Here is a 22704-nt window from a genome sequence, read left to right on the forward strand (position 1 = left end):
TGTATGTCACTCTCCCATATGAGAGTGAGCATCAGCGTTTAGGGGGTAAAATATTACGGTTTTAAATAGTTTAGGGGGGTAATAGGACCAAAAATTAGGTAAGGTGTGTCGTAGCAAAAACGCTACTAGATGAGGAGGGTAATGATGTCTTATCCCTTATATAAAATGTTAAACATCTAAACATTATCTTAAAATAAATAATTTATTTTCTAGTTTCACTCTGAAAAAAGCTCTAATTGACAATCAATTCTGGGGACCAATACACATATAACTAAAACAACTACAAGGGCTTATTGTTCCAAACTACATAAAGAAGAAACCAAAGTGCAATTTGTCCCAAATATTTTCAGTTTCCCTCTCATATAAAACCCCTTTCTCTTATCCCCTAGTTGCAGTCTTCACTACTTCTTTATATACTTTTTTCAGGCAAAAGTATTTCAGGTATGGGTTTTTAGTCTTTATACTTCATTTGAATTTTGAAGTCAGTTGGTGTGGAATATTGCTTTAATCTTTAATTTTGTTAAAGTACATATGATTTTGTATTAATTTGGACTTAGTATAAATATATATAGACTATAGAGTGCTTTTAAGTAGAGATTGAGCTTATAGGTGAACAATTTTCTCTTTGCATTTCTAAAAAGATAACTGTGTTTGAGTTCTTGAACTTAGATTTATAGTTGAACAAAGTGGCTATTCTGTGGTTGTGGCATGACTTGTCATCATTTACAGTATATATATATATATATATATATATATATATATATTTGAAATTATGTAGTTGTTCGAAGGCATTATCTGACCTTTTCTCGTCGTGTTCTCTCTTGAGCCGAGGGTCTTTCGGAAACAGCCTCCCTATCTTCCGAGGTAGGGGTAAGGTCTGCGTACACTTTACCCTCCCCAGACCCCACATTATGGGATTTCACTGGGTATGTTGTTATTGTTGTTGTAGTTGTTCGAAGGCAATGAGTGTGCCATAATTATAGGAATGTTCCTAGTTGTGAAATGTGTTGATGATGGCTCGATTTCCTTTTGAGCTTAAACATTAAATTTGATGTATGCTATTTAAGTTGTGGGATAACAGAATATTTGAAGTCAGTGGGTGCGGAATATCACTCTAATCATTTATTCTTTGAAAGTATATGATTTTGTATTAATTTGGACTTAGTATAAATATATATGTGGGATAGGTAGAGATTGAGCTTATAGGTGGATAGTGTTCTCTTTGCATTTCAAAAAAAGATGGTATTTTTACATCTTGAACCTGGGAATTTTAGGTCAACAAAGTTGTGGTTAAGACTTGTCATAGCTTATTATAAGTATACATTTGGAATGGCCTTTGGAAATTATATAGTTGAGTCGAAGACAACGAGTGAGCCATATTTATACAATGCTCCTAGTTGTGAGGTGTTGGTGATGGCTCGATTTTCGTTTGATTATTGTTAAAACATTAAATTTGATGTTGTCACTTAAGCAGGTTCTACATTGAGAATGAAATGGACCCCAATAAAGTGAAATATAGAGGATTTATATAGTCGACTCCAACTAGATTGGGATTGAGGCGTAGTTGGTTGATTGATTGATATCTCTCTGAGATTAATCTTCTGTTTTTTTTTGGGATTTGGCTCAATGTTAAGTGTATTCTTCTTAATATTTAATGAGTTGCTATGCAATTCAATGTCTTTCACTTGTTGAAAGCTCGTGTCTTTTGAGGTCTGACTAGTCTTGTTTCAATTCTAGCAATGAAAATCTTATCTCTATGTGTCCTTTTCTGTTGGCACGGATAATATATGTGTGTCCTTTTCTGTTGGCACGGATAATATATGCCAGTGCTACATTAAAGTTCTTTGCTGATTCCTTGTGACTCGAAACACATTAACTTTCCCTCTCATATTGTGACTCGATACAGATTAACTTTCTTTACTTAACTGGCCAATGAGCCTAAGTGTGCTCACCTTTAGTGGCTCAAATTTCACAGGTTCCACCTTAATTTGCAACGACGTACAAATGAAGTTTTCATCTTTCATAGGTTGAATACAACATAGGCATGTTTTGTTTTGGGGAAACAAGGCATAGTTCTATGTCCCTAGTCGGCCTAGTGGAGGAAAATGGTCCAGAGGGGGATATTGAGTAGAATAGTAATCTTAGAAATGCAGTATGTTAAATGGTTATTATCTTCAATATGGTCAGGCTAATTATATCAATTTTGTGGCCATTTTCAAAAAGGAAGCTTAAAACAGTATTATAACTATTCATGTTTTGCCTGCAAGATAACCACACAAGAAATTTTCTTTTAGCATTTATAATTGATTGAATTCATTTTCACCACCACTTCCTCTCTGCAAGTGGCCTCTTTTTTATTTATGAGTCAAGCGGAAAATAGCTTTGAGGTGTGACATCTTATGATCTCGTGACTTTATTGACTGGTTTACTGGAAGTAGCGCTTTCTGTAGTTTATTAAAATATTTTTTAGAACAACTTATTCATTTGTGTATGTACATTAGAGGGTGAAACAATGAGGCACTCTCTTGAGGTACGAGTTGTTTGAGGGAGTTAATCATATATAAATTATTAAAGATGTGCTCGAAATCTTACTTCATATTGCTGCCTACAGAGTTGTTGTCAGACGTTTGTTTTGGCTGGTTCACTAAGTTCAATGTATGCTACATTTTGCAATTCGCTCTAGCTTTTATAACTGTATCACTAGCCCCTTTCTATTAATTTTCTTTCTTCCAGTTGCAGAAACTTAATCTGAAATCAGAGAGGAATAGAGGGAAAGGATAAAAAGGTAATGGCTAAACCTCCACAACCACTTCAAAATGGGAAGGAGGAGATGAAAGAGATTGATACTGCGACCGCCAACAACGTCAATGAGAGTAGCAAAAAGAAGGCAACGAGAAAGTTGCCAAGCCCGAAAGAGCTAGTATCACACTATGAATCACAAGGCATGGACTCCCTAGAAGCTTCCTTTAAGGTTATTGACGATCTCCAGGGTGCTCTCTTCAGGGTGATCAGCTCTTCTCGAATTGACAAGAATCGTAATAATAATAGGAATATGTCATCTGATACCTCCAGAAAACTTGACGTTATCAATGCTCGCCTGCTTAGTCTTGATATGAAAGTTGACTCCAAGCCAGGCTACCCTCAAACACTTGCTATTGGGGTGGCTGCTGGTGCTTTTCTTCAAGTGCTCCCTCGTGTTGCAGATTCGGTTGGCCAAATTTGGAATACTGTTAGAAGTGCTACTAACTCAAAACAGTGATAGGTCATAAATCTTGTTGGTTAGCATGTTTGCTTGTAGTCATGGTTCTTTTACTTTTGAAGTAGAGTTTTGTTGAACTTATGATATGCCAAAAAACAGAAAATTGTTAGTGTCATGAATCTTTAGCATGTATCACATTTTTTGGCTGTTAATGCCAACTACTAGTTCCATTCTCATTCTATTCTCGGGTTATTTGAGTATACCCTTAAGGTACAGTTGCTCCAGTTTGTAGGTCTGGTAGCTCAAGATCTCTGGTCTTTATCTGGACCGATGAAAAAAAAAAAAAAAGGATCACTTTAGGAACTGAGATAGATTAGAAGGTTACCTCAACAGAGGAGAGGGAAAGCTGCTTAGATAGGGCGATAGCCCGGTTTTGATTTAATATCATTTCCTGTCTATGCATTTATCAACTGTTTTACTGAGCAAAGGGCATAGTGGTAGGTGTCTTTTTTTTTTTTTTTTTTTTTTTTTTTTTTTTTTTTGCAGATATGTGCCTTTGTAGTTACATGTTCAAATAGGTTTATCACTGCCTTTGTATAATTCAGAAGCAAGAAGAGACATTCTTGTCAAGATAGTGATGGAAAGAGCTACAGGCTGGGGCGGATGCATAGTGTAAGTTATGGGTTCATTCGAACTCAATAACTTGGCCTTTGATCTATATATGTTAAAAATTTATTAAATAAGAGATTTGATTCAGAACCCAGTAAATCAAATAAGTTGTGGTAGAATCTCGAACTCAAAACGATAAAGTTCAAATTTTAGATCAATCTGTACGGAAAGAACTACTCCCTTTTGAGGAAGTTGTTTTATTGTTAGCAAGTGTTTGTTCTTTTTTCTCAAAAATAAGTTAGTTTTAGGAAGTTTTTAATGTCCTGGATTGCGTTTGATTTTTAATGCTTAATATATGTAGAATGATGTATGGAATCTAAACGCCATCATTAAGTGCTTGATAGCCTAAATCACATTTATGATTGAGCTTCTTGACCTTAATTTTTCATTGTTGGGGCAAATTTTAAGTAGGGTTGGGCGTTTGGTTCTTTGGTTCGGCTATTTTGATTTCGGTTTTTTGAAGGTGAACACCGAACACCGAACCCAACTAGTTCGGTTTGGTTCTTTCGGTTTCAGTTTTTTGAAGTTCGGTTTAGTTTCGATTTTTTCAATTCGGTTTTTTGATATGATATTAGAAGCGATTTCATTTACATTAATTCATATTCTCAAAAGCAATAAAACATAGAACTGATAAATTGAAATCAAAATCAAACAAATAGGATACACAAGAACAGAAAATCAGGACCATGAAATAGGATTACTAGGTATTATATACATACTGTAAGAATAATTAAGAAAACACATAAAAGACATACATTAATCCTAAAGACACATCCTAGTCACCTTCCTTTGTTAAGGATATTTGATTTTCTCAATTGAAGTGGAAAATTAGGGATACAAAAGCAAAAGAGGGCTTATTACAATTGGTGTTTTTTTTTTTTTTTTTGCTTAAACTTAATGGGCCTGGACTATTTTTTTTTTGGGTAATATATTAAATTTTGGTGGGCGTTCGGTTCGGTTTTATCAAACTTCGGTTCAACTATTTTGGTTTCGATTTTTTGAAGGTGGACACCAAACACCGAACCAAACTAGTTCGGTTCGGTTCGATTTTTTGAAGTTCGGTCCAGTTTTTTGGTTTTCGGTATTTATGCCCAACCCTAATTTTAAGGGTGTGTTTTCTTCTTATAATCCTTCTCTTAATACAGTCAAATCTCTTTGTAACGGTTTCATTTGTCTGAATATTTTTTTAGCTGTAATAGCACAATGTTATTATAAAACCATTAAAATGACATACAATGAAAAACCAATACAAAAACATGACCCTTATAATAAAATTAGTATTATAGAAATTGATTGTTCTGAAAAGCGACTCTAGAATCGAAAGGCTTCAGGATAAGCAGGACTAAGACGGAGTACATAGAATGCAAGTTCAATAGCGTAACGCAAGAGACAGATGTGGAAGTAAAGATCGAGGCACAAGTTATACCCAAAAGAGAAAGTTTCAAGTATATTGGGTCCATAATACAAAGGGACGGGGAGATTGACGATGATGTCGCATATCGTATTGGAGCAGGGTGGATGAAATGGAGGCTCGCCTTTGGGGTGCTTTGCGATAAGAAGGTATCGCCGAGGCTAAAAGGTAAGTTCTACAAAGTGGTGGTTAGACCAGGTTTATTGTATGGGGCAGAATGTTGGCCTATCAAGAACGTCCACGTCCAGAAGATGAAAGTAGCGGAGATGAGAATGCTCAGATGTATGTGTGGTCATACAAGAGGGGATATGATTAGGAATAAAGATATACGGGACAAGGTCGGGGTGGCCCCCGTGGCGGATAAGATGAGAGAAGCGAGACTGAGATGGTTCGGCATGTGAAGAGGAGGTGTGAGGATGCACCAGTCAGGAGGTGCGAGAGATTGGCGGTCGCAGGAGTTAGAAGAGGTAGAGGTAGGTCGAAAAAGAACAGAGGGGAGGTGATTAGACAGGACATGGCACAACTTCAGTGGACGGAGGACATGACCTTAGATAGGAAGATTTGGAGGTCGAGGATTAGGATAGAAGGTTAGTAGGTAGTTGAGTTTCATCGCGCTGAGCGTGTGAGTGTTAATCGCGTAGATCATTAAGTCTTATGTGTGTACTACTGTGTTACTTTATTTGCTGGATATCTCCATATTTTGCTTCTTATTTCTATTACTTTTCTGCATTTGACTACGTTCTTTTTAGTCGAGGGTCTATCGGAAATAGCTATAAAGGTGGAGGTAAGATCAGCGTACATCTTACCCTTCCCCGACCCCATTATGTGGGACTACACTGGGTATTTTATTGTTGTTGTTGTTGACTGTTCTGTAAAGGTTTGATCGTATAACTAAGTCAAACAAAGTAAATATGAATATCTTTGGTAGTCAATATTCTAAGAGCACATATTTTTAAGCTAAAATAACAACAAGTCAATGTCACAAGCTAGAATTTTTAATTAATAACTTTTGGCTTATAAATCAAAAGTCATAAATCCATCCAAACAGACTCTAAGAGCGACCTAAAAATTTGAAATACATGTGGTGTTCCTTTTCCATTTTTTATTCGTCACATAAACTTTTCCTTCCCTTTTGATAATATTTAAAATTCAAAAATACCATTTTGTCGTATTTCCCACATTATTAATTGTTTGATAATACTTGGAGGGGTGTCACTATCATTGCCCTAAAATCAATGTAGGCACACAGATAAAGCGAATAATATATGCACGCCGAAAAGTACCTTTGATTTGACCAGTTTGGACACATTCATAAATTTAATGAATCTACACCTTCCATTTTTGTAGTTATCCTTTATATACGATTTTTGATCTTTCCACGTCATCAATATTTATCCTCTAAGCTTTCCTTTTTGGTTTTTCTTTATTGTTTTCCACTTTCCATATCTACCCTTTTCTACTCACCAGCTTGGTTTTTCAGCTTTTTCTAATAAGAAAATTATCTAACTTTTATACTAAATTAATATATACAGTACAATAAAGTTTTTTTTAATATTTGGTGTATGAATCTGAGTTAATTAAACATTTTTTGTGTTTAACTATTATAGTAATTGTCTACTTATGAGTTATAACAATATTCTTATATATTCGTACTTGATATTAACAATACAGTTGAAATTTATGTAGAGCTTCAAACTGTACACGTGTTGTAAGAAAAAAAAATTTATATGACTAAATTTATACTATTTGTTTTTAAACTCTCTATATATGATTACTTTATAGAAAATATTTAAATTTGCTTTGTTTTGTAGACTATAACCTAGTAGTTGAGGTTTTCACGTAATAATCTAAAGATTTTAAGTTCAAAGTCTCAAGTTCAACACTAGTGAGCGTTATTTATTTTAACTTTATAGAATATAATTATCATTATCTTGAAAATCTGTGCTCGTAGGCCGAACATATGTTTGTAATTAGTCTACGTGTTCATAATTCATAAACTGAAAATTTCAGCGAATCTTGCATATTCTATTTTGTAATTATCCTTTATAAATGATTCGATATTTCCACGTCATCCATAATTATACTCTAAACTTTCCTTTTACGTTTTTTTTTCTTTTTTTCATTTTTTTATCTCAATCATTTTCTACTCACCAGTTTATTGCTCGTAGATTAGTCGAGGTGTTCATAAACCGAAATGAAAAGAAAAAGGCATCATTTGTTTTAACTTGATAGAACATAATTACGTCAAAAACTTGTGCTCGTATGCCGAACATATATTTGTAGATTAGTCAACGTATTCATAAATAAACCAAAAATTTCAGTGAATTTGTAGCTTTCATTCCATAATTATCCTTAATAAACATTTTAATTATAAACATTTTAATCTTTCCACGTCATCCATATATATCCTTTTATGTTTTTCTTTTTTTCATCTTTCCATCTCTGCCCTTTTCTGCGCACCAGCTTGTAAGCCGAATATTTTATTCGTAGATTAGTCGGGGCTTTCATAAACTGAACTAAAAGAAAAATAAATTTTTTCTTTGTCTCAATTTATGTGATATAATTTGATTAAGCACGGAGTTTAAAAAAGAATGAAAGATTTTTAAAATTTATGATCTAAAATAAATCATAGATATCGTTTTTTTGGGATAGACTAAGGGGTGGTTTGGTATGATGAATAAATAAATATAGTGATGAGATAAAAATTTAATACCACTTTATCCTTTATTTGGTTACTAAATGTGAAATAAGTTATCCTAATATTAAAAAAAAGTGATGCGATAACTTATACCCATATAAGGATTAAATAACTATCCCGAGATTAATTATCCTGAAATAACTTGCTTTCTAACCGAAGGAGCCTTACAGGCTACAAGGAAAGTTTATCTTGGGACATAGCTCATGCAGGGCATTGTCGTAAATACTCCCAATAGTAAGCCTTATCTTATTACCCTTCTGTAATCTCACCTTCTCCATTAATAATAAATGTCTGACAGAATACTATATAAACACAACAAAACAACGTGACTCGCATATATACATACAAAAAATATACACAGATATATGTATAATATTCACTAAATGGGAAATGCTAACGGTAGAGAAGACGGCGCCGCCGTTAACGGCGGCGGAGGTGGAGGTGGTGATGAGGTGGCGGGAAGTGGAGATCACGCGCGGACGACGCGCGTGGCGTCGGTTGACTTGATGGTTAATTCTCCAGAGCAGAGTCCACATCCTGTTGCTTCACCGTTGTTGTTCGGACCTCAGGTTTTTTTTTTTTTTTTTTTTGCTGATTTTGTTGTATTTATGTGTAGTTATTGAATGATAAATGTGTTTGTATATATCTGTGTGTATATATATATGTGTGTGTGTGTGTATGTGTGAGCGCTTTTTTTGTGTGTGTGAGAGGAGCAGAAATGTGGTCTAATTTGAGCATATATGTGTGTGTGTGTGTGTGTGTTTGTATACATATAAAACAATATATGCGTTTGTGTGCACAGATATATGTATGTGCGATCGCTTTGTGTATATATGTGTGTGTGTGTGTGTGTGTGTGTGTGAGAGAGAGAGAGAGAGAGAGAGGAGGATTTAGGATTTGGTGTGGAGCAAAAATGAGGTTTAATTTGAGCATATATACTTGTGTGTGTGTGTGTGTGTAGAGAGAGATGTTATGTGTGTGTCTAGTATAGAGGTGGATTTAGGATTTGGTGCGGAGCAAAAATGAGGTTTAATTTGAGCATATATACTTGTGTGTGTGTGTGTGTGTGTAGAGAGATGTTATGTGTGTGTGTGTGAGAGAGAGAGAGAGAGAGAGGAGGATTTAGGATTTGGTGTGGAGCAAAAATGAGGTCTAATTTGAGCATATATACTTGTATATACACACATATATATATATAGAGAGAGAGGGGTGTGTGTGTAGGTGTTAGAGGAGGATTTAGGATTTGGTGTAGAGCTCAAATGAGGTCTAATTTGAGCATATATACTTGTGGTGTATATATATATATAGAGAGAGAGATGTGTGTGTGTGTGTGTGTGGGTGTTAGCGGAGGATTTAGGATATGGTACGAAGCACAAATGAGGTCTAATTTGAGCATATATACTTTTGTGTGTGTGTGTGTATATATATATATATATATATATATATATATATATATATAGAGAGAGAGAGAGAGAGAGAGAGAGAGAGATGTGTGTGTGTGTGTTTTGATGTTAGTGACAGTGGTGGATTTAGGATTTGGTGCGGGGCAAAAACGAGGTCTAATTTGGGCGCATATATATACTTTATTTGTCCAATATGTTGACTTTTCACTTTTTGGAGATTCAAACTAAGAGGATTTTGTCAAATGTCAGAAAATGTGCGTGCGAGCGCTTTATAAATATATATGTGTGTGTGTGGTGTTAGTGACCAGAGGCGGACTTAGGATTTAGTGCGGAGCATAAATGAGGTTTAAATTTTGAACATGTATATACTTCATTTGTCCAATTTGTAGCCTTTTTTTACTTTTGGAGATCCAAACTAAGAGAATTAAGTCAAACATTTTAGGACCATTTTTTCAAAGAAAGGATAGAGTTCTTATTAAATTCAGTAGCAAAAAGCACAAAAGGATTGGACTTGTCTCCATTTAAGTATTTAATTAATTTAGCAAATCCATTGTTAGATGCGCGTGCGAGGTCATTGTGTGTGTGTGTGTGTGTGTGTGTTTGTGGTGTTAGTCCAGAGGCAGATTTAGGATTTGGTGTAGAGCAAAAAGGAAGTCTAATTTGAGCATATATATATATATTTCAGTTGTTGAATATGTAGCCTTTTTCACTTTTTTGGAGATTCGAACTAAGAGAAATTTTGTCAAACATTTATACACACACATATCTGTATGTGCGAGCGCTTTATATGTGTGTGTGTGTGTTAACGAGGTCTAATTTGAGCATGTATATACTTCATTTGTCTAATATGTAGACTTTTTAACTTTTTGGAGATGCAAACTAAGAGAATTTTGTCAAACATTAGAAAATGCATTTTTTTTTTTTAAAAAAGGACAGGATTTGTGTGTTTCAACTGGGTATGTTGTTGTTGTTGTTGTTGACAGGATTTGTGTATACATATAAAACAATATATGTGGTGTTAATCGAGAGGCGGATTTAGGATTTGGTGCGGAGCACAAATGAGGTCTAATTTAAGCATATAAACTTCCAATATGTAGCTTTTTCACTTTTTGGAGATTCAAACTAAGTGAATTTAGGATTTGGTGAGGAGCAAAAGTGAGGTCTAATTTAAGCATGTATACTTCCTATATGTAGCCTTTTTCACTTTTGGGGATTCAAACTAAAGAGAATTTAGGCGGATTTAGGATTTGTTGCGGAGCAAAGTGAGGTCTAATTTGAGCATGTATACTTCCAATGTGTAGCCTTTTTCACTTTTGGAAATTCAAACTATTTGAATTAAGTCAAACATTAGAAATGCTTTTTTTTTAAAGAAAGGACAGGATCTTAATTAAAATTCAGTACCAAAAGCACAAAGGAATGGACTTGTCTCCATCTAAGTATTTTAAGTAATCTGGAGGTGGATTTAGTAGTTGGTGCGGAGCATAAATGAGGTTAATTTGAGCATGTATATACTCCATTTGTCCAATATGTAGCCTTTTCACTTTTTGGATATTCGAACTAAGAGAATTTTGTCAAACATTAGAAAATGCGTCTTTTTTTTAGAAAGGACAAGATTTTAATAAAAGTGAGTACCAAGAAGCACAAAAGCAATGGACTTGTCTCCATTTTTAGTATTTAAGTAATCTAGCAAATCCATTGTATAAGGTCTATACCACAAATAAGATTGCTAGATTTAACAAAAGGTAGATTCTTTTCCCTTGAAAGCATCTGTGTTTCTTTCTATCCAAATGCACTTCTTACTATATTGATATGATGATAACTTCAACTTATAGTACCTTTTCGTGTAGTTTCAGTATGTCTTAATTCCAAGAAATGAGTCGATCTAAAATTTAGTCAAAGTGACTCTTCATAAGGAAATATGCCAGACAAATTAGGATGGAGTAAGTATCTTTTTAAATTGTTTAATCATATAAAGATTAGCTAAGGTGGTGGATACACCAACACCCTCTGCATCTGATACTGCCTGTCTGTATGCATGTTATTTGCTGCGATATGTCTGCGTTTATAGTGGCAGAGTTGTAAATTGATTGTTGTGCTGTTTCTTAATCTAATTGACATCATTTGGTAGGGTTGAAGTGTTCTGTTTGGTAGGGTTGAAGTGTTCTGTTTGACAGTAAATTGAAACGCCTATAGGAACAACATTTACTACTTCCCAATCCCAGATCGGTAATATGAATCCTTGATATCCATTCCAATTCTATTAGGTTGCATGTTATTCCTGTATGAAGTGCCTTAGGAAAAAGCTGGATAAATTCTTTTTTCTGTTAGGTTCGATAAAGCTTGCATTATTGGACTTGCTTGAGTGTTGGCCTTTAGACCCTTTGTAAAATGGGAAAAGGGAAAGTATCTCATGGCCTGTCTTTTTTTGTTGGGTAAAACGGACAAGCTAATTTATATTAGCAAGGTACATGAAAAAAAAATTAAAAGGAACTTATTCCAGAAGAGCAAGCTATAATGTTTCTGTATTACAATGTCTTGCATTAATGATGCCTAATGCATCGGGGAGCAAGAGGCAGTGCAAAAATGTTATGCTGTAATCCTAATAGGACTGGTTAAACCGTTTTGTCAATTCATAGTCAAGTGAAATTTGGAGGTCTCTTTTTGTGTGTGAGTGTTGCTCTGAATAATTCAATCTTATTCACACTGACTGATATTATTGAGTAAGGTCTGCGTACACTCTACCCTCCCCAGACCCCACGTTGTGGGATTTCACTGGGTTGTTGTTGTTGTTGTATACTTGATGAAACTCCTTCAAGTTCTTTTACGTGAGGCTCATAGAAGATCCTGGAGAGATTTCAATGTTCCAACTCTTTGATATAACTACGTTCGCTTTCAGATTTGAAATTCTGTTTACACAGATTTTTTTTATTTTTTTTAAATGGTAACATTTACACAGAATTGCATTTCTAAATAAAGGCTCTTTTTATATTTTTTTTTAGTTTATCCTAACCATGGTGGATAGGCACTTTGTGTGTGCCACCACGAATTTGTCAGATTTACATTTTGTGCTCGTGTATTTTAATTTGGAAATCCGAAGTCAAATGGAACTCCATTTCTGCGACTGTTTGTTGGGTTATTTGGAAAGAAAGAAATGCTAGATTTTTCTTAGGACAAAGGAAATACTGTACTTGAGCTTAAATTCAAGTTATATTTTTGCTTAGTTCTTGGTGCAACATGAGCGTGGCAAATGTGTTAGAGCTCGAAGCCATGCTTGACCTTCTTAGTTCATTAGTGCATCTATTTTTGAGATCTCGATAAAGCATGTTCCCTAAGATGATTTTCCGCTACTGAACATTGATTTACTTGTGGACAAGACTACCATTTTGGAAGTATGCCTACTTTTCACGGCATTGAATGTTCACACTTTCTTTTGGATGTACATTGCCTTTGTGCTGACTCACATCAATAAATTTTACCTTATTAAGGGTACTAAAAGACTGGAATATTTAATAAATCATAAATGATAATAAACCAGTACTGAATAGTAGAATCATCAAATTATGCTTATACATGCATGTTTTGCTCAACGAGTAGGGTAATTTACGGATGCGGGGCTAGATGAGAGAGGTGTTTTAGATCTGTCCCTGGTAGCTAGTTCAGAACTATGTTAATGATCCTTTATTTGCCTTTATGTAGTCATATGGAAAAGGAGTGATGGGTACTGATACTTTTTTTGTAAAGATTCTTCAAATGCACATTTGCAAAAAGCTGCAAATACTTGCGGACACCTTTATCAGCTATATGCCGTAAATGAGTCCATGTAACATGGTCCATAATGCTATAATATGTGGTAATCATTGCTGTGTAGAATCAGATCTTCTCTAGTCGGGACATGTTATTGACTTCTTGGAAACCAATAAGCTACCAATTGCCATTTGTCGCTTATGCAGTTAAATGCGTTAACATCCCATTTAGATGGCAACTGAGATGGAGGTGGTAAGATATAATTAGATTTTGCGGAAAAGGGTTGAGATTTGAGACTTTAGAATACATGATAAAGGTTGATAAAAAAATGCAATGCTCAGATATGATATAGGGAATAGGGGATGAAGGGTTTGTTATGAGTTGCATGGATTTATTGGCTTGCAAAGTCGAATTGACACCTCTATTGCTGCCTATTGGAATTATGATAGCTACTTATGTATTTGGCTAGGAATTTGATGGAATCTGATACCCATAGACCTCTGTGGCACTGGCCACTAAACATTGGATAGTTAGAGAAAATAAATCTATGGGATGATATGGATAGGTGATCTCGATATGCTGATGAACATAGAACACCTCGTGTGCATAAGCGATGTTCTCTTCTGGAGGTTTGATGGGGTGAGGCAGCCATCTGGAGTGCTGTCCAGAACAAAAAAAAAAACTCTTCTTAGAGAGGCTTTTCTTCCATAGCCTGTTCCAAGGACAAAACTCTGTTGCATTCCTTTCCTGCTGTTAGATAGTGAGAGCAGGACTCCACTGTGAAGTTAACGTCTTTTCTTGCTTTCCATCTCAAAAAGCTTGGTTCTGTGGCTGATGAGTTCCATGTCTTGTTTCCTTATGTGGTATTATCAGCGTTTACACTGATACAATCAACATTATCACTCAAAGTTTAGGTTTTTCTAAATGGACAAGAAGGGAATAATGTCCCTTTGAGGTTGGCCAATTACCAAAAGCAAGAACCTCTTATTTGTAGTTAACTTGGAGATAGACCAGGAGCAGTTGATTGCTTCTGGTTGCCCCAACGTACCCCATAAATACTTATGACTGTCTAGTTCGAGACTAAACTCCTCTTTATCCTACTTTTCAGGTCCCAATAGTTCCTTTACTAGGAGCAGATGCTAACCCTGTTACCAATGAAATGCGGGGCAATGAATCTGAGGATGACTCTGATCATTCTCCAGAGAGTGGCATACCTACTTTAATAACATGGAGTTTTGGTGGTAATAACGTTGCTATCCAGGGATCTTGGGACAACTGGAGATCAAGGTAAACTCTGGCCTCCTGTTCAGGAGTTGAACTAGATTCGACCAAGTACTAGCTACTAAAGTGATTCCTGTTAATGGAGTTTCTGAATGTATCCACTAATGATATTTGCTTGCAGGAAAGTTCTCCAAAGATCAGGCAAGGACTATGCCATTCTCTTGGTCCTTCCGTCGGGTATATATCATTACAAATTCATTGTGGATGGAGAAGTTAGATATATTCCAGAACTTCCATCTGTAGCAGATGAGACAGGCATCGTCTTTAATCTTCTTGATGTTAATGTAAGTGAATATTCTGCCTACTGATTATTTGGTTTTGGGGGGAGCGCAAGCTGATTTACATTTGCCTAGTGAATTGATAATTTCATTAGCACATTTAGCAGTCTTCACTAATGTAATTAGGGAAAGACTGACAACTTTGCAGTGGAAGGGTAGGCAGAGTTTGCAGTGTTGCAGCTGCCCTTTGTCCGGGTTTATTTTTGTTGTCATTTTATTTTGTGCTGTTTTTTCTTGTCCTAAACAAAGAGGAAATGTGATTCTTTAGTATTTTTAGGGGTAAAAGTGAAAATGTTTCTTCAGATACTAAACTAAGGTAAACATGGGCTGGGTAATGTGTAAGTGAGCAAATTAAAGAAAATGGATGCCTATGTTCACTCTTCGAACCTTAGGTAATGCCAATGGTATTAGTGAGACTATCCTGATTAATGTTTTTGTGTCATAAATGGATAAGCTTTCAGCAAGATTGCGAAAGAGGGAAAATATCTCAAGGGTTTATTCACATATACCTCCCTTAACTGTATACGCAGCGATACGGGTTCGCTTGGTAGAGATTGGGGAATCAAGAGTTTAAAAAGTGAAAAAGCTACGTAAGAACATGGTAAGTTACTCTATACACATATGCAGTTAATGATACTCAGACTTGGAAGGGGTAAGGCGAAGATTTGTCTAAAAGGAAAATGAATCTCATTGAAAAAATGCACTGATGGCTGATGAATGCATAAAAATGTGACTTGAAGGGCTGCAAGGTTACCTAGAAAGACCGTTCACCATGTCAACATTGTGGCTGTGATACTTTTGGGAGGCAAAAGAATATAGTGCTCTATAGTCTATAAACCTGCTGTTACCTAAGAAATTGTTTGGCTCATAACACATGGATAATAAAATTTGTGTCCTTCCTATAGGACAATGTGCCAGAGAACCTCGAAAGTGTTGCAGAGTTTGAGGCCCCACCATCACCTGACTCTAGCTATGCGCAAGCTTTGTTGGGAGATGAGGATTTTGCAAAGGAGCCAGTGGCAGATCCACCCCAACTTCATCTAACTGTTCTTGGTTCTGAAAACTCGGAAGAAACACCTTCTTCTCCAAAACCCCAGCACGTAGTGCTTAATCACCTCTTTATAGAGAAAGGATGGGCTTCACAATCTGTCGTTGCTCTTGGTCTGACGCATAGGTTCCAGTCCAAATATGTCACCGTTGTCCTCTACAAGCCTCTGAAGAGGTGACCCTGGGTTTACATTCTAATCTTTCTGGAGCTTTCCCAGTGTGGTTGCTTTAAGATTTCCGCTGTTAATAGACCTTCTCGATGTCCAACTTCCTTTAATCTTTCTGCTCTGTTGTACAATAGTTTCAAGTTTTATGCAAGTAAACATCTCTAGGCATGGTAACTGCTACTGCACTCATCTTTTCTTCACCTTTTTTGGTGATTTTCTGTTCATAAAGTTTTTCTTACAGAAGGATTAATGTGCAGAATGAGAAAAGAAATTATAGTTAGCTAAGATTACGTGTTATATTCCCGTGATTTTTGAGAGAAACAGTTGGGGTTTTAACACGAACTCTAGCTGGTTGATTCTTTCCTGCCATCTCCCTATGACCGTCACATAGGCATGTAATAGCAACTACACTATCATCCATTTCATTGGAATGCAGATCTCTTTTCTGTATTCCATGTATTGACGATTGTTACAAGTATGACAGATTCGAAATTATCGTTGCATTGCTAGTCAAGGGAGATGATTTATTCAAACACTAGGATAACGAGCTAAACGGTAGCTACAGGGCGATTAAGTGTAGTCTGAATTTGCTGTTAAAATACAGGGTTGTGCATTTTTCTCTCTTACAAAATTCCCTTCCACTGTTCTTCGAGTTAAAGTGTCATCGTTTGGCTTTGTTCCATCATCCTTTGACGCATTACCAGCTTATGTGAAGACTTTCCTTTTTTGATTTAGAATCAAGTGAAGCCAAATTTTAGTTTCGTAAATTATATGAAAAGAAACTTTTTACTAGTTTGCATCTTCTATAGCAAACAAGTAAATTTACATACATTGATTTGACGTAAACATACGATGCGGGTAATTATTTACCTTATTTTTAAGATTTCAATTAAAAGATACTCCTGGACATGGATGATTTGATCGATTAGCGTAAAAAAGACGCGACACAAATTCCTTCAGATTGATATTAAACGAATTTACGCTATTTAAAATCATAGGGAAGTTAATGTTATCGTTCTTGTAAAGGATCAACGTGTTCACTGAGGTTCGTACGTCCTCCTTTGAAGCAGTACACGGTGTGACACTGATAATAAATACAACTTAAATCACTAGACATTAGTTCAAAGCTACACTTGTTCTCTCGAGTATTCACAAATTCTAAAAGTGATATTTAACTAAGCAAAATAATATTTTTCAGAGATTGTTATAAATTATAAATAAAAGCCCTTTGAAAAACATATAAATTACGCCCTGCAAGTAGAACAAAATGAAAAACTATTTTGTGGTGGCATCTTCACGGCCATAAAGAATAACAGTTTGTTCAATGACAAAACATCTACCTTGCATTCTTTGCATTTCGTCAATAATTACTGGCATCATAAAATAATGTGATCTGTTTTTTTTTTTTTTAAAAAAAAAGGAAGTGAGTAAAAACAAGAAACAATGGAGAAAACATTTCTTCTTTTTTTACTAAAACCAAAACAATGGTGAGACTGATAGAGTTAACTATGGTCCATATTACCAAATGCACAGACTGAAAAACTAACTCCAAACATTCATTATAGAAAACCAAAGGGCATTGTGAATATAGTTATACAAGCTACGAAATGCCCAAACTCCGTTATAGGTGCCAAAGAAGAACAAGAAGGAATTTGGAAAAGATCAAAAAAAGAACATAACCTCCAATAGGATAGACATAATAGAACTATATCAAAATCCCAATAGAACGACTTTTGGTAAAAGTACATCGAACATGGAGGTGACAAAGGCCCCGTCGAATGTAACCTACATTCCACTTTCGTCCGGCACTCCTACTTGATTTACTATTTGCTTTCATCCCCCCTCTACGAAAACCAATTATACGTCGTTGAAGAGGTAAGTGTCACTAATAGTACTACTATCAGCTATTTTCGGAAAAAGGTTATTCTACCACAATTAGCATGGAAGCCAAATGTATCAACACAAGACAAAGACTAACTGTATTTCCACATGATGATCTTGCAGGCTTAGAAAATTTGAACACTCTCAGAGAAAATTGAAAGGCAATCAACGTAAATTAGAAGTCAGAACAAAGAGCAAGAATACATAAGAATCTGGAATATCAACAAAATTAGTCACTTGAAAAAAAAAACATAAACTCTTACCAAATTTAAGAAGAAAAAAACAGGACCATACTAACAAACAGAGCAGACAAGCATATACTGACAAGTAGCACTACAAAACAAACCTAATAACGTCAAAAGAACGTATTCTAACCAAATATAGAAAAGCTCATCCAATTTATCTGCCCTGTTTCCATTTTTAAAAAAAATAATTTTTCACTTCTAAATATTTAAGTTGAGTTTGATCGGTTCTCACTTGGCCATCATGACCTTGACAAACTCATCGTAGTTGATCTGTCCATCACCGTCCACGTCAGCTTCACGAATCATCTCGTCAACCTCTTCATCTGTAAGCTTCTCGCCTAGATTTGTCATGACATGGCGCAACTCAGCTGCAGAAATAAATCCGTTCTGATCCTTATCGAACACTCTGAAAGCTTCCTTGAGTTCCTCCTCGGAATCTGTGTCTTTCATCTTACGAGCCATTAGGTTCAGGAACTCGGGGAAGTCAATGGTTCCGTTTCCATCAGCATCAACTTCATTGATCATGTCTTGAAGCTCAGCCTCAGTTGGATTTTGTCCCAATGACCGCATCACAGTACCAAGCTCCTTAGTGGTGATGCAACCTGTAGCATATTTGGATATAATTACTAAAAATGTATAGACATCATATTAAAATCGTACAATACGTAAAAATGGCTTTTCTTATTCATTCTACCAACAGTGGTCCAGATCAAACTAGAAACTTTAAGACAAGTAAAACAATGAGAACAACCAAACATAGAATTCATCATAAAGACTGAAAAAGATGAAAAGAAGTAAAAAAGCACACACAACACATCATTAACTGCTTCCATGGCTCCAAATTATTTATAAAATAAAAGGAAGAAAAAATGGACACTCGCTTCAAAAAGACGACAGAGCAAGTTTTATTTGGTGTGCAATCTGTTTCAACCAAAAAATGCAGCAAGGCCAACTGAAAACAGCTATCACTGCTTAGGACTAAATTAGCTTATGTAATTTTGCTAAATCTGAAAGCTTTTTTCATGGCATATATATATCGGCTTGTCGGAAAGGAAAAGCAAACACAAATTCGTATCTATTAGAAAAGGATGTTTTATAGTAGATACTCAATATATTGTCAAACAGGGACAATTTTTACAAGGAGAGGACAGAGCAAGTTTCATTTGGTCTGCAATCTGTTTCAACCAAAAGATGTAGTACGTCCAACCGAAAGCAGCTACTCAGGTTTAGGAGTTACTGACTAAATTAGCTTATGTAATATTGCTAAATCTGAAAGCTTTCATGATGTCATATTTATCAGCTTGTCAGAAAGAAAAAGCAAACACAAACAAAATTGCCTAAAAGACTAGCACAAACTTCCTCACGTGTTAAAGCATTGTACCGATACTTATATAATCCCATTATGACCAAGTTATCACATTGAACAGAATGATTATATCCATCATTAAACAAAACAAAGAAAAAATCAAGAATCAACAGGAGGAATCCTAGTCAGGAATCACATAAGAGAGGTTCAACCTTTCTAAGAAGTGTCAACTGATTTGAGCCAAATACAATTTCAACACAGACAAAAGCATAGTATTTAAGTGGGGAAGGATAGACGTGCGAGCCTATTATCCACCAAGCTTCGAAGCGTGCACCAGCTGGTTCTGGGATTTCTTGGATATCAAAAAAATCAAATAACAAAGAAAGACCATCTCTAAGCACCTAGAAGGGTAAAATTTTCCACATAGCGACACAAATTAACCACAATCCTCACCACGGAACCCACTGCTTCCGTTCTAACTACTCCCTCAATTTTAATTTATTTATCTTACTTTCCTTTTTAGTTTGTTTCCAAAAGAATGCCTCTTTTCTAATTTGACAACTTTTAAATTTCAACATCCCACGTGGCATGTTTAAGACCAGAAGATTAAAGGGCATTTTGGTACATTATATACATCTTTAATATACTTACTTAAATCAAGCTAAGACAAACAATTTTTTTTTTTTGAACTGCTTAGGGAGTATATAATATTGAATGGAACTAATCTTCCTGAATGTCTCTGTGTGTCTCCATATGATAAGTTTGCACTCATTTACACAAAGGATAATGCTTTCAAAGATATTCCACACTCATTCACCTAACAATATAGGATCCACTTATCCTCACTCAACATCCAACCAATCATAAATCACAAATTAGTCAACAAAAGGCAACACCAGACTTGGATCTAACCCTTCGAATCACGCTAAACCAAATCCATTCCTTTTAGCTCGAACCATATATAGATATATACAAACAATTTAACTACATATATACCTGTTGACTCTCAAGTCTTGGATCAATTTTAGGCAAGATCCATAAAAAATAAACACATCAACAACAACAACAACCCAGTGAAATCCCACAACGTGGGGTCTGGGATAAAAAATAAACACATATATATGATTAAAAAAGAAACAGCATATTCCAGAATTATGGATCTGATTATAATTCAGAATGATTAAAGATTCATTTTGTCTTCAAAAAAATTAATTTTGGTGTATGGAAATGAATGTTAAGAATAGTGAAGAGCTAAGTAGCTAACCATCTTCATATATATATACACACACAATTTAACTACATTTATGTGGAAAAAAACAGCAAATTCAAGAATTATGGATCTGGGGTATATTCAAAGTGATTAAAGATTCAATTTTTATTCCAAAAAAAAAAATGTGTATAAAAAATAATGTAAGGAACAGTGAGAGCTGACCAGCTAGATATATTCACAGTGATTAAAAATAAACACATATATATGATTAAAAAAAGAAACAACATATTCAAGAATTATGGATCTGAGTATAATTCAGAGTGATTAAAGATTCATTTTTTCTTCAAAAATAATAATTTTGGTGTATGGAAATGAATGTTAGGAATAGTGAAGAGCTAACCATCTCCATCTATACAAACAATTTAACTACATTTATGTTAACAAAAAGAAAAAACATATTCAAGAATTATGGATCTGGAGTATATTCAAAGTGATTAAAGATTCAATTTTTCTTCAAAAAAAAATGGTGTATAGAAAAGAATGTTTGGAATAGAGAAGAGCTAACCATCTCCATATATACATACACAAACAATTTAACTACAGTTATGTGGAAGAAAAAAAACAACAAATTCAAGAATTATGGATCTGGGGTATATTCAAAGTGATTAAAGATTCAATTTTTATTCAAAATAAAATAAAATTGGTGTATGGAAATGAATGTTAGGAATAGTGAAGAGCTGACCATCTCCATATATACATACACAAACAATTTAACTACATTTAGGTGAAAAAAACAACAAATTCAAGAATTATGGATCTGGGGTATATTCAAAGTGATTAAAGATTCAATTTTTATTCAAAAATAAAAATTTTGTATGAAAAAAAATGTAAGGAATAGTGAGAACTGACCATCTAGGTATATTCACAGTGATTTAAGATAAACACATAAATATGATTAAAAAAAAACCAACATATTGAAGAATTATGGATCTGGGGTATATTCAAAGTAATTAAAGTTTCAATTTTTCCTCAAAAATAAAAATAAAATTTGGTGTGTGTTAGGAATAGTGAAGAGCTGGCCATCTCCATATATATATACATATACAAACAATTTAATTACATACTAAAGTCTTGGATCAATAAATAAACACATAAATATGAGAAAAAAACAACATATTCAAGAATTATGGATCTGGGGTATATTCAAAGTTATTAAAGATTCAATTTTTCTTCCAAAAAAAACAATAATTGGTGTATGAAAATGAATGTTAAGAATAGTGAAGAGCTAACCATTTCCATATATACATACACAAACAATTTAACTACATACTAAAGTCTTGGATCAATAAAATACACACACATAAATATGAGGAAAAAACAACATATTCAATAATTATGGATCTTGGGGTATATTCAAAGTGATTAAAGATTCAATTTTTCTTCAAAAAAAAAAAATTAATTTTGGTGTATGGAAATGAATGTAAGGAATAGTGAAGAGCTAACCATCTCCATCTTTGTCAAATAGGCTGAAAGCTTCTTTGAATTCAGAGATCTGATCATCTGTGAGTTGATCTGCCATTTCTTCTTTTAGAAAGTTGAAAATGAGAGAAAAGTGAGAAGCAAAAAAATGATGGAGTGAGTGTCAGCTTGGAAATATGGGGTGGCAATTATAAAAAAGTAGTAATGGTCAAAAGAGTTTGGTGGGAGTGGGCGACGGGGGTTGGGTTGGGTGGGTATATGATGTTTTTTTTTTTTTTTAATCCGGTTCTGTGTACCGAAACAACTTGTGTGCAACTCGATTAATTTTACGTGCGGACGTGATTAACTTTATCAGTTTGAGCGCAACTCGACTAATTTCACGAGGTGTCTGCTATCTTCCCCTAATACAAATAATTTTTACTTATCTGTTTCTTGAGATAATAAGGATAAACAAGTTATCATGATAAATCGCAACTCAACTATTTTCTAGAAAATCTGATAAGTTCCACCAATTTAAATGTAAAATAATTTTGGCTAATACTCTTTACGTTTCAATTTATATGTTGTACTTTCTTTTTTTAGCTTATTTCAAAAATAAGTAATACGTATTTAAAAATATTTTTTTATTTTTTATTTTATTTTAGTGAACTAATTATAATTACAAAAACATTCATGATTTGTTTAAG

At 34.6% G+C, this 22704-nt stretch overlaps 3 protein-coding genes across 5 annotated transcripts; 2 read left to right on the plus strand and 1 right to left on the minus strand.

Annotated features, from left to right (window-relative positions):
- Positions 1 to 289: 289 nt before the first annotated feature.
- LOC132604577 (uncharacterized) lies at positions 290 to 3440 on the plus strand. 3 transcript variants are annotated; one of them, XM_060318139.1, is made up of 2 exons: positions 290 to 441; positions 2734 to 3440. In XM_060318139.1, the coding sequence occupies exon 2, from the start codon at positions 2789 to 2791 to the stop codon at positions 3257 to 3259; it is 471 nt and encodes a 156-aa protein (XP_060174122.1). In that variant the 5' UTR covers positions 290 to 441; positions 2734 to 2788; the 3' UTR covers positions 3260 to 3440. The 3 variants fall into 3 exon arrangements, with proteins under 3 accessions (XP_060174122.1, XP_060174124.1, XP_060174123.1); XM_060318141.1 differs by having other exon boundaries at positions 311 to 441; positions 2740 to 3440; XM_060318140.1 differs by lacking the exon at positions 290 to 441 and adding an exon at positions 819 to 2655.
- Positions 3441 to 8279: 4839 nt separating this feature from the next.
- Positions 8280 to 16182, plus strand: LOC132604578 (SNF1-related protein kinase regulatory subunit beta-1). Its single transcript, XM_060318142.1, has 4 exons — positions 8280 to 8546; positions 14233 to 14411; positions 14527 to 14689; positions 15589 to 16182. The coding sequence occupies exons 1-4, from the start codon at positions 8361 to 8363 to the stop codon at positions 15907 to 15909; spliced, it is 849 nt and encodes a 282-aa protein (XP_060174125.1). The 5' UTR covers positions 8280 to 8360; the 3' UTR covers positions 15910 to 16182.
- A 1745-nt stretch (positions 16183 to 17927) lies between these two features.
- LOC132604579 (calmodulin) lies at positions 17928 to 22201 on the minus strand. The gene is made up of 2 exons (XM_060318143.1): positions 22043 to 22201; positions 17928 to 18625 (listed from the first exon to the last, which is right to left on the minus strand). The coding sequence occupies exons 1-2, from the start codon at positions 22116 to 22118 to the stop codon at positions 18252 to 18254; spliced, it is 450 nt and encodes a 149-aa protein (XP_060174126.1). The 5' UTR covers positions 22119 to 22201; the 3' UTR covers positions 17928 to 18251.
- Between the last annotated feature and the right edge of the window lie 503 nt (positions 22202 to 22704).

This window comes from Lycium barbarum, chromosome 7 (assembly GCF_019175385.1).
Source record: "Lycium barbarum isolate Lr01 chromosome 7, ASM1917538v2, whole genome shotgun sequence".
NCBI lineage: Eukaryota > Viridiplantae > Streptophyta > Magnoliopsida > Solanales > Solanaceae > Lycium > Lycium barbarum.

What these genes read in the sequence shown, in the direction of transcription:
- LOC132604577 (XM_060318139.1), top strand. Translation starts at nt 2,789, where the DNA reads ATGGCTAAACCTCCACAACCACTTCAAAATGGGAAGGAGGAGATGAAA.
- LOC132604578 (XM_060318142.1), top strand. Translation starts at nt 8,361, where the DNA reads ATGGGAAATGCTAACGGTAGAGAAGACGGCGCCGCCGTTAACGGCGGC. An exon ending in CGTTGTTGTTCGGACCTCAG is followed by an intron (nt 8,547 to 14,232) that starts GTTTTTTTTTTT and finishes CCTACTTTTCAG; the next exon opens with GTCCCAATAGTTCCTTTACT. An exon ending in TGGGACAACTGGAGATCAAG is followed by an intron (nt 14,412 to 14,526) that starts GTAAACTCTGGC and finishes ATTTGCTTGCAG; the next exon opens with GAAAGTTCTCCAAAGATCAG.
- LOC132604579 (XM_060318143.1), bottom strand. Translation starts at nt 22,118, where the DNA reads ATGGCAGATCAACTCACAGATGATCAGATCTCTGAATTCAAAGAAGCT. An exon ending in ATTTGACAAAGATGGAGATG is followed by an intron (nt 18,626 to 22,042) that starts GTTAGCTCTTCA and finishes AATATGCTACAG; the next exon opens with GTTGCATCACCACTAAGGAG.